The following is a 12,375-nucleotide window of genomic DNA, read 5'->3' as shown; positions in this document are numbered from 1 at the left end:
ATTCAGAGCAAGGGTGGGCACAGAGAGGCCATTATGGATGGTTACATGAGCTAAAACAAACTCTTCCTCCCTTAGGTTGTTTCTCCTACTAATATTGTCACAGCGACGAGAAAGGCGGCTCACACACCATCCCCATGCATTATTTATAAAGCAAATCAGTGAGTGATCCAGTGAGCTCGAATGCAGATGGCCTCAAAGAGACGTCAACATGGGTATCTCATTACTGACTGGAGCTTTTGTCTTTAGCATTAAGCTTAATAAATATTAGTCCGATTTAATCCTAATATCCTGACATCTAAAATAACATTGCCAACAAATGTCTAAATGTTTTCAACTGCCACAGTAAAAACCATAAAGTATTTCTTGAGAATAATGCGATCTTAATTTTTTTTAAAAAAATGGTTTATTTATTTATTATATATAAGTACACTGTAGCAGTCCTCAGACACACCAGGAGAGGGCATCAGATCTCATCACAGGTGGTTGTGAGCCACCATGTGGCCGCTGGGACCTGAACTCAGGACCTCTGGAAGAGCAGTCAGTGCTCTTAACCGCTGAGCTGTTTCTCCAGCCTGTGATCTTAACGTTTAAAGTCACTTATAAAAGAGCAAAGCTTATAGAGCAAAATCAAAATATCATTAATTACTTTTACCACCTAACAGGGCTGGGCCATTCTCGGGCTTCCCTTCCGTCCTTGCCGTCGAGACTGCAGGTGGATATAGGAGCCGCTATCCAAAATCCTGCCCCTGAATTCAAACAGTCCACGCCCTGCCCTTGTTTGTCTCCTTGCTCCCTGCATGCTCAAGAACAATAGTAAATACGATCCCTTCAATCCCTTCGTACTTCTAAGGGGAGTGGAGGAGGTGCACTGCATAGGGGTGGCACACAGGGTCTACAAACGAGAGACAAAATGCACGGCTTTCCAGTCATTAACACTGCTCGGTCCACTAACCTAGAAGTACTTGGCTAGTTCAGATCATAGCTTTGCGAAGACACTTTAGTACTCAATGCTAACACTGAACATCCATCCAGGTTAGAACACAGCTTATAAACTGCTTGACCGCTTCCTGAAACTTCTCCAGCAAATAATGCAAGCTTTCTAATGTGCCAACTTACTTTTTGATTAATATTGAAAACAGACATAAATGGATACATTTAAAACAAAACAACACAAAACAAAACAAACAAAAAAAAAAAAACAAACAGACAACTGAGCCTTAGTATGTCAGTCCACAGTGGATACAGGGGTTAGACTGCAGATGTAGCTCAGCTGACAGGGTGGTAGCCTAGCGCCCAGAACCACCTGGATTCAGTTCCCAGCACCACATGAAACCAGGCATCATGGTACATAACCTATAGCCCTAGCACTTAGGAAACGAGGAGAAAGGATCAGAAATTCAAGGTTGTTCTTGGCTACAAAGTGACCTCAAGGCTAGCCTGTCATAATTAGACTGTCTCAAAGGGGAAAAAAGAATTTTTTTAATGTGCTAAAATGTTCCTTTGTTACCTGGCACTTTTTTGGGGGGGGGGAGGGATATTATGTGCATGACATGTAGATTTACATACTATAAGTATGGGCCTGAAAATCAAGTTAATGGTTAAGAATCTCTTTTTTTGTTTAAATTCTAATGTGCTTTTTAAAAAAATTAAAATACTCCCACAAAACTAGATGGTCTCCCTGGTCCTTGAGAAGTTCCAGGGGCTTCAAAAGCTCTGAGTTCTCAGTGAACGAAATAAGAATCGAGTGGTGTTCACGACAGACTCCTAAGCCTCCGCCAGGACCCAGAGGGAGCCTTGTCTTTCTCACCCCTTACCAACAGCCTCCCTTTCTAGCAGTGGGAGCAAGTTTTAGCTTGAAACTCTATAGTGTCTGTCAAAAGCAATCACGGGAAAATGAAAGACAGGGGAATGGGTGCTTAATACCAATTTTAAAAAGCAGCCTGCAGGAAAACAAACACAATTACCGAGCTGACCGGGCAATCAGAGTCAGGAAATGATGGATACAGGAGAAAGCCAAGAGAAGGAAAACATCCCAGTTCAAATTAATATGTCGCAATACCAAACACAGAAATTAAGTCTCCTTCCCACGGGGGAATTGAGTTATTGTGATATAATTTCCAGAAAGAACGAAAGGCTCTCCATACTCCTATGTCAATGTAAAGGCAGAAACCAAACGAGATGAAGCTTGCTTGAGTGTTGAGTTCTCTGGAAATTAGACACTTAGGGAAACTGGTAAGGACTTGTGTTGCCGATTGAGGAACGGGAAATTGGATTGCTGGTGACAGACCTATGGACCCCTAATTCTGCTCAATGTGGTTCTTGATTCAAAAATCTTATGGTTGGCTGTAATAAACAAACATATCCCTCATTTTTAACAAAGGTGTTAATGGCAGCGTTCAACGAAATGTTCTGTCCATGTTAGTACGCACAGCAAGAGTCTAACACGGTGGTTCTCCCACAACTGTGGGTTGCGACCCCTTTGGGGGCCAAATGACCCTTTCACAGGGGTCACTTAAGACTACCAGAAACCAGATATTTATAATTCATAAGTGGCAAAGTTATAGTTATGAGGTAGCAACGGAGACCATTTTACAGATAGGGGCCACCATAACATGAGGGTCAAAAGTTGAGAACCACTGATCTAATGGGATCCTCCAAGAAGGACTAGTCAGTAAGTACCACATTCCTCTGTGATGCTTCACAGCCCCGCCTACTTCCTTACTAACAGTAAAGAGAACAGGAGTGTGGAGCTTCCTTTTCTATTTTACTTATTCTTTATACATTACACATAATGGCTATATGTTTACGGGGAGCAGTGTAACACCTCAATGCATATAAATAGTAGTCAAATCAAAGTAAATATCTTCATGTTTTTCTTTGTGCTCAGGACCTTTAAGTATGCCTCTCCTCTTGTTTTTTATAAAGGAGATGGTAGGGCATTGTAAAATTCATCATGCAAAGTAAACCATAGCTTTCCTGCTGTGTCATAAGAATCTATTCTCCCTGGGGCTGGAGTGGCTCCGTGGGTAAGAGTAAGGCAGGTGGTGGTGGTGTATGCCTTTAATCCCAGCGCTCAGGAGGCAGAAGCAGGAGGAGCTCTGTGAGTTGGACGGCAGCCTGGTCTACAGAGTCCAGTACTACACAGTGAGTTCCAGTACAGCTAGGGCTGTTGTACAGAGAAACTCTGTCTTGCAGGGGTGGGGTGGGGGTGGGGGTGCATGCATTGCTCTTGCAAAGGATCAAAGTTCAGAACTGCCTAAAACTCTAGCTCCAGGGACATGGTTTCCACATGCCCTGTGCTCACATGCTCACACCCACACGCAGACATACACATATACCTAATTTAAATTAAAGTAACATGCTAAAAACAACCTATTCTTTCTGCCAAGTGCATTTTGATACTTAGTGTCTAACCTAGCCACCTCCAAGCCTCTTCTCTTCTTTTACTCCTGGCCTCAAATCACCACTATTTTACTCTCCTATGCTACTAAGTTTTTCAGGTGCCGCAAGTGAGTGAAAACATAAGCTTCTGTTTCTGTGCTTGGCCTATTTTGCTTAGCATGATAAGCACTCCACTTCCATGCATGTCGCTTCTAGTGGCAGGATTTCATCGATTATAAGAATGTGTGATGTGTGCTTCTAACTGAAAAGCTCTTATGTAAAAATAAACAAGCCAAACAGAAATATACATTTCCCTTTTTATAATGTTTTTTTCTACAATAAAGAAAATTAAAACTGTATCAGAGAAAGGGATTCTGCAATCTTCAAGACCACCAAATGTTATCCTATCAATTCGATGAATATTTTAATATAGTTTTAAAGTTTTATTTTGAACACAAAAGTGTTTGTTATCTCTCTGTATAATATGCCTTATCGAAATTTAGAATAAATACATAAATTTCACTTTACTGAACATATACTGCACAGCTAGAAAGGAGAAGTGGTGGAAGACACTGGAAATGATGCTAATTTGTAATTGACTAATAAAAATTTTCAAAAATATTATAGTATCAACAAACTAATGCCTCTTTGGGAACTGTAATTTCCAGAAGAAAAAAGTGTGTGCTGTTGTTGTGTAACTGTTTCCTCTGGCAGGGAGGCTCTTTAAACGGGAAGGTAAATAAATTAATAGTGTCAGGAAGTCCCTGAAACTGACTAGATTCACTAGGCTTCTCTCTGCCACAGTAAGGAGAAGCAAGCTGCTGAGAAGACTGAGACCAGACCAGCTGCTCGGAAGATGCAGAAACCAGCAGAGCTATGGGGAAGAGGTTTGGAGAAACTGAGGCATCTATGAAGGATACTCTCCAGTCTGGTGAACTGCCTGCAGGTTCTGCAGTGTGCTTTGGGCTCCCAACTTTTTGAGTTGTCACCCATGCTGGGGTGGCTCTGGCGATGCAGCTGTCTAGGAGTCACTTCTGCTCCTGTAAGTGACCCCTCACTCACACTCCTGTAAGTAACGTTAGTAAAACTCATTGGTTCACCAAGTTGGACTTTGGTGGTATCCACACTTTGGTCTGTCATGGGTTCCTTATCTGGGGTGAGTACATGGGTGTTACGTCTCCCCAGGAAAAGGTTTGTTACACAGCAGCTGCTGATTTAGAGATATGGGGAGTGAGATTAATTCAGAAAGAGTATTTGAAAATGGAATGTTCATGAAAAGCTGTTAACGCTGATAGAGCCATATGCTCACAGAAATTACACGGAAGCAAAAGAGATTGAGAGCAAATACCAACAAACAACCTTTACAATAGAACTCCTAGGTCTTCGTTTTCAGAGGAGCCTCACAGAACAAACGGGCTCATGACAGACCCTTTCGCTTCATAAAGATTTGTTACTGGAAAACAAGAGTTCTCAGGCCTTTAAGCGCCAGAATGACATAGGAACTTTAACTAATTTGACAGTGTCCCCTTCCCACCTCGCTCTGGTGTACTGAAGATAAAGCTCTCAAAATATCACTACTAAAAATATACCATAAAAACAAATCAAATTACCTTACCAACTTAAACTACGAAAAGTTCCTCTACTTTAGTAAACACACACACACACACACACACACACACACACACACACACATATTTATTGGGCACTTTAATTTTATCAGGATTGCTGTAGTTTATTGAAAACTGATAATCTGAGTTCTTTCTTTTGAGTAAAAACTGGTTTAAACAAACTGCCTACATATTTGCCAGCTTACGCAGAGATCCTGAAAATGATGAGAGGTCACCCCCCCCATTTTCTTCCTATAAAAAGGTGAAGTATTTAACCTTTGTCTATAATCTAGAAAAAAAATGAATAAGCTGGTTACACTGTCACTTCACAAGTTCAGTATATTATGTTAATTCAATAAATGATAGAATTATAGGTGGAAAAACGATGAGCTTAGATTTAAATAGGAGCCGGCATACTTCGTGAAATATTAATTAAAAGAAGCACAGTGCTCCGAATAAGATTCGAATAGACCTGGATTAGAATCTATCTCCAAGTAGCAGAAATATACCGGAGAGCCCGGCATTGTGGCACATGCTTGCAATTTGGTAATCCAAGGCTGAGACAGGGAGATCGGGATTTTAAGATTCTAATCATGTTCAGGGCCAGCCCGGACTACACAAACAAACCTTGTCTCAGGAACAAACAAATACAAAAATCCATTTGCCCAAACTTTAGTACTTAAAACTTTTTTAAAAGTGTTTGGGTACACTTTGTTCAAAACCTTTTCTCTTAAAGGGTTTTAAATAGCATTTGCCACACAATTATCTACCCAGACACGAGATAAATCCCAGGCAAGGCTGCAAGAGCTTTCATTGAGATTGGCCAAAATACATTGTAGCGAAAGAGGGAGCAAAAAGTATTTCCAGGAGAGTGGGCTGGTTCTGTTATAGCCCAGGATGGGCCAGGAGAGCAGGCTGGTTCTGTTACAGCCCAGGATGGGCCAGGAGAGCGGGCTAGTTCTGTTATAGACCATGTTGGGCCAGGAGGGTGGGCTGGTTCTGTTACAAGCCATGATGGGACCTTGGTCAACTATTCAGCTTACAGCACTGCCTTCTCACTCAGACAGACTGAGCTAAGAAATAGCCAACTGCCACCTAGGAGGCAAATCTGTGAGCAGCATTTAGAAAGTGGAGCCATGAGATAGATTATTTTAGTACCAACAATTCTACTTTTACAGTTCATTGTTTTTCATTAGACATATTTTGAGCTCCACATAAAGATGCCGTGACTGGAAAAGACGTTCTAGACCAGCGGTTCTCAGCCTATGGGGTTTGGAGTGGGAAAGGGGTTGCCAAAGTCTATGAAAAAAGATACATTATGATTTACAGCAGTAGCAACATTCAGCTATGAAGTAGCAACAAAATAACATAATGGTTGGGGGGTCACCACCACCCGAGGAATCGTATTAAAGGGTCACAGCATCGGGAAGCTTGAGGATGGCTTATTTTTACCCGTGGCTCTGTGGCTAGACAGACGGGAAGGCCATCAAAGAGAAAATGCTGCTGCACTTCCTCACAGCCCTGTCCTATGGACTCACACTTTCTGGGCTGGGGCTGTAGGGCAGGACTTTATACTATTTATAAGATGTTCCAGGTCCTTGGTATTTCTCTTGTCCTTCAAACATGCAGTCTTCTCCCTACACATCTGCTGCTTTCTCTGCAGGTAAACAAAGAAACCTACTGCCTCACTCTGCATGGCATCATGTGGGTTACCAGACCACTCAAGTCCTTTCTTCAGGGCTCCTTCTGCAGTCTCCAGCCATACCAGTATTAAACTCCGCCCAATCCAGACACTGCACCTGGCCTGAGAGTCTGATCTAGGTCTCAGTTTTCAGTATCTCGTTCATTATCAAGCTGAGTCTTTCCTAGAAACCTTTCTTCCCTTCTCCCATTCTCTCTCTCCTCCCTCCATCCCCATATAACCACCACGCCACACCCTAGCTGGCCTTCTCAGGCTTAAATGCCTACTTCTAGGTTTATGTTTTGGGTATACAAGTCCCACTCTACTCTGCCTAGAACCCACTGGGTTCCAGTTTTCACTTCCGTACTTGAGACATCAACTGCAGGTGAGTCCCTTCGATCGAGGAGAACCAGAGACCCAGCCAACATTCTGCAGAACTGTTCAGACATTTTTTTCCCCAGCATAAAATAGAAAAAATCTAATTTTAAACCTCAAATAGAGTTGTTTTAGAGGCAAAACATTCTTCCGATTAATTTTCCAGAGTTTTCTAGAAATTGTCATAAGAGACTGATGCATTACGAGGCCTATTGCAGAAGCATCCTACTTTTCGGAAGAAAAACCAAACCAAACCACAAAGAATTTATAGTAATATCTTCACTTACTTACGCCTTACAAGCTTTCTTGCTGTACAAGTGCTCAGAGAAGGAACAGTCTAGTACCCTTGGACCATTCTCCACACTAGGGCCCACGCTTGGATTACATCCATGTCTCTGTACAAGTGAGGGGACTAATACCTAATGCCCGAGGCAGCTTACATAGCATGGGTGCTCCACAAACACTAGCCGAACGAGCATCAGCTCAGAGCTCTGCATATATTCTATTTCTATATAAAGCAAGTAGAAATGTCCAGCATCTTCCCTCACCACCTCAGCACTTGGGAGATTGAGACAGAAGGATAACTGTGAGTTCAAGACTAACCTGGGCCACCAAACGAGACCCGGTCTTTAACAGTAAAAATATCCGGTCACCTCTCTCCACCACCGAGATTCAATGTCCTCGGGGAACAGTTGGATCTGAGTTCTAAGTGATACCTGTGACAATCTGTCCATCAGCCAGGCATTTTTCTAAACTGTTACTCAGTGCAAAGGGGGAGGACAGGACTGAGGCACATCGGCTTTGCTTTCACGCTTTTGCTTCGACGAACTGCAAGCACTTAGCGTTTTTATTCCCACTCAGGGCTCGAATGCTTCTTTTCTCAGAGCTTGTTTCCCACCACAGGGCTCTCCAGGAGGTCATGTTCAGAAAAGAAGAAAAGTTAACATTCCGCTTATGTGGATATATACATATATATATATATATATATATTTTGTGTATATTTAAACACATACATGGGTGCCTTGCCTGTATGTATGTCTGGGCACCCCGTGGGCGTCTGGTGTCTGTGGAGGACAGATTCAGATCCCCTGGACCTGGCGTCACAGCAGGTTGGGGAGCCACCATGTGGGAGCTGGGAACCCACCAGGGTCCTTTGGAAGAGTACTTACATTTTGTACTCTCAACAAGTATTAATCTATCCTCATCCCTCCAAACACAACATCCTTAAACTATTGACATTTTGCCTGATAATGTTGTCATATATTCTCTCCGATAGAAAAAGAGACCGTTTTCAGAGAGTAGTTTAGTGTTTGAATACAAGAAGACAAATGAAATCAAACCAGGAGACAGCAGAACATTTATTAACCTAGAAGGGTTTGAATCCTCTTCCTGGGGAGGACTAGAACAAGGTTTTGCTACTCAGTAAAGAACGCTTATGCCCGTTTTGGAACATAACATCTGACTGTTTTGAAAGGGATATGTCCTTTCTAATCCCTGACGTCATCTTATTTCTTTCTCCAAGCAGTCTGGTGAAACTAGGAAGTCGCTGAGGCTGAAGTGGAAGGTCGCTAGTAAAGAACAAAGAACTATACTAATTTGTTTAGGGTTCTCTTCATTGACGAGAAATTAGTTTCCTGCTTTTTAAGCAGATCCATATTAACTATATGCAGTTGCCACTAGCCGTCCCCCACCCCCCCAGTCCCCCTTCACAAGAGAGAAGCATGTTTTAAACACAGAAAAGCCTCAGTCTCTACTCCCATCACACAAACTGCATTTCCAGGACCTTGGGGCGCTACCCAGAGATGAGCGCTGGCCTGGAAGGCAGCCCTCCAGACACTAGGTCTTGGGTCCTCTGCCATCACCCCAATCCCCATTCCCACGCGCCAGTTCCACCCCAGCGCTATTACTAGGCAAAGAAGATCCGAGAGTCCGATGAGAACACAGAGGCTCAGGAGGCCTCTGCTCCACTAGTGTGGTCCAGAGACAACAGAGGCCCCCAAAGGCTGTGACACCGCCCGGCCCAGCCAGGAGGGGGAAGCCACCAGGAGACGGAGTGTCCAAAGACCTTCACGCCGCTTGAGCCCCACAAACTCCATATCCCTTCAGACCCGGGGTACCTCAGGGCCCATCATGCCCCATCCTGCCCTAGACACTAAAGGTCCCTGTAGCCCCACGATCCTCCAGTGCTCAGGGTGATCAGCCTACCACGTCCGCCACCCTTGGATATCTCAGATCCAGTTTCCGTTTGCGTTCCGCGCTTCCTGCCTACCCTGCTTCCGAAGAGAAGACATACTGGACCCGGGCCGGGATCTCCGGCCCCAGCCGCCGCCAGTCGCGCGGCGCTTCCGGATTCCTCTCGTGTAGGCCCGCCCACAACATTAGGAGTGCCTAATCCGGACCCGAATTCCCCGCCGCCGGATGTCAATCATCCATACCTGGGGGTGGATTGGCTCGCATGAGGCCCGGGCGTGGCTTAAACTCTGCCTCTAGGAGCCTGGCTCTGGAGCCTGCGCGGAAGGCTGGTGACCGCCTAAGCTCTGCTCTTGCGGTTTGCCATTTGCCCCGGTGATGGACATGGGCCAAGACACAGCTGGGGACAGTACCGGCTCTGCACCCTTGCGGAACTTGGTGGAGAAAGGTTGCAGAAGAGAGAAGGAAGACTTGGAAGCTTGAGGCAAGACAAGGTCTCCCAGATACCTGCTGTTCGTTCCGCGCGCCCCTCACCAGGTCTGCTGGTTGGACCGCGGCTCCAGCACGCCGGAGGTGCTTCCCTCTGCTTCGCGTCTAGGGATCTTCTCTTTGTGTCGTCTTCCACTTTGCTTTTAGCTTAGAGATGTTACATCGCTGAAACCCTTGTTCACTGTTGATAATGACTCTTCGCCCTCGAACTGCGTCGTCAGAAGCATGACTACCAAGTTTATACGCGGTCTGCAAGCTGGAGATAACGTTCATGAAAGGTCAGAGGAGCATGACCACGAAGACTGTGAGGACCATATCCCAAAGAGATGGACTCTTTGAAGAGGAAATAACGTCTTTGGTTTAATCTTTGAGAACATGAAAGAGGAAGACCTGATGTTGTGAAGGGAATGCTCAAAACAGAAAAGTAAAGAGTTTGCCTGCTTCTGTTTGGAGAGCTAACGCAGGTTTGGATCTGGGAGGAGAGAAGGCATGGCTGCTGCTCTTGCAGGACTCTCTGAAACACTCCACTCGGACATCAATGAGTGTGGAAGCGCAGGGATGTAAAAGATGGACGTGAGCCTTGGTAGCTCCTAAAAGGCCTGGGTTGGAGGTCCAGTTTGTGTTTGCATCTTTTACTCTAAAACCACAAGGTGGGGTGGGCAAGCAAGCGAAATTTTACAGATGCGAAGTGTCAGTCAGCAGGTTGTTGAGGGTAACATGACCCAATGTTTCTACTATTTCTCCAGGTCCTCGGGTTCCAGGTGGCCATTGACGACACGCTTGGCAAACAGGCATTGCAGGTGGTGCTTTGAGTAAATCTTAAACTGAATCAATAAATCAGTATTTAATAACAGGTCTCTGTTGCTTTCTTCTACTTTGCCGATAAAGATCATGGGAGAAGCAGCTTCAAACTTTCCCCAGAGATGTGCAAAATTAATGCGTTGAGCCTCAAAGCGAAATGACCCATCTAGGTGTTAAGGAAGTGGCTTCAGCCTCTCCGCCGAGAGGAGGTTGCATCGGATGAAGTGAGAGTTCATTGTCAGCCAACTGCCACAAGGAAAACGGTGCTCCTTAGCCTCTGAGTTGTGACATAGAGAGTTGTGGGAGGATGTAGTCAGTGTGTGAATGTGTTTGCAGGCAAAGCAAAGATTTCCTGACTGTGGTAGGTCTGTGGTAGGAAAGTGGATGTCTAGAATGGGCTCGGAAGCTACAATGTTGGGGTTTCAGGCTGATTGTGGGGGTTCTTCAGGAAGCCCTTGTTAAGTTGTGCTGTGATCATGGAAGGAATGGGTGTGACCACAATAGTTGAGCCATGAAGACCTCTGACCTTTGGAAAGCTGAGAGATGAGGAGGCCCCAGCTCTGGCCCAAGAGAAAGACTAACTGGAGAGGATGACCAGTGACAACTGTCCTGCCACCAGTCGAAGAAGAGATTCCTTGATCTACAGTCGGGCAGGTCTTTGCCACCCTTGGAATACTAGACCCAAAGCATGCCAGTTAAAGAAAACAGAAGATACTGATGTGGACCACCACATCAGCTTCTACGACTCCCCAAGAACTTCAGCAAACACCACGACTCCTGTGTCAAGCTCAGTGGACCTCAAGCACCATCCACTCAGATGCCAGGCTATTCCTGGAAACATGGTTGCTTCTGTAACCCCCTCCCCCAGATTTACCCAGAAAGATCCCATCTAATCTGTCTCCTTTTCAAGTTGGTCTCTTCCCCACTCCTACTGTTGTTTTTCAACACCTACCCTTCTACCATACCACCTCTTCTGTTCATACCCACCAAAAAGATCTTTGAAAAATCTGAAGTAATCACCCTAGGGCAGGAGAGATGGCTCAGTGGTTAAGAACTCTTGCCTTTCACGCACTAAACCCGGGTTTCGTTGACTGCATCACATGGTTGTTCACAACTATCTGGAACTGTATTCCTAGGAGATCTGATAACTTCTGCCCTCTGAGAGCATCAGGCATGAACACTGGTGCATTTACATACATTAGAGCAAAATACACGTACACATAAAGTAAAATAAACATTTTAAAAAGTCACTCACTGTAGCCCATTAAAGGACCAGAGAGATATTCTAAACTACCAATTTTTAATATCGTACTAGAAACCCTAGCTAATGTAATGAGACAAGAAAAGGATATAAAAAGATTGTATATTGGAAAAGGAGAAATAAAAACTTCTCTGTCTACAAGTGACTTGAAGAAAATCCTGACGTCCCAGTCAAAATCTCACACAAAATTATGCTGTGTTTAAGACACTATTCCAAGTCCTTTAAATGTGTTATAGAACCTCCCAATTCATTATCTGTCAGTCTGCATTCATGATGGTCTCACAGTTCTTCCTAGTCTAATTAGTCATTTAGAAGAATAGGTAAGTCTCGGTATCTCTGGGTCTTCGGGTCTGTTCTTCCCACTGCTGTAGCTTTCTCCCACCTCATTCTCTTATTTCCTAAATCCTGTTCTTCCCAGGAGCCTGGGCAGCTCCCTCTATCAACCTCTGGCATTACCTGATTGGACTCAAACTCTAGGATGGCTTTCTTTGTCGTTATCGAAGTTGCTCAGTAGGGGGAGTCGAAGGGAGAGGGAGAATGGAAGAAATGGTGAAGTGTATCTCAGATTGTTCAGCTAAGACTCTTCAGTA

The 12,375-nt window shown here is 44.5% G+C and overlaps 1 protein-coding gene across 1 annotated transcript in view; it reads right to left on the bottom strand.

The window, feature by feature from the left end:
• The window catches only part of Erich1 (glutamate rich 1), a 63,595-nt gene extending 54,208 nt beyond the window's left edge, over positions 1 to 9,387 (bottom strand). Inside the window, exon 1 of the mRNA XM_032918980.1 lies at positions 9,314 to 9,387. Coding sequence (XP_032774871.1) covers positions 9,314 to 9,335 — 22 coding nt within the window. The 5' untranslated portion in view covers positions 9,336 to 9,387. The remainder of the gene's footprint in view (positions 1 to 9,313) is intronic.
• Positions 9,388 to 12,375: the final 2,988 nt, after the last annotated feature.

This window comes from Rattus rattus, chromosome 13, assembly GCF_011064425.1.
Source record: "Rattus rattus isolate New Zealand chromosome 13, Rrattus_CSIRO_v1, whole genome shotgun sequence".
Classification (NCBI taxonomy): Eukaryota; Metazoa; Chordata; class Mammalia; order Rodentia; family Muridae; genus Rattus; species Rattus rattus.
This window is presented reverse-complemented; position numbering and strand designations above follow the sequence as displayed.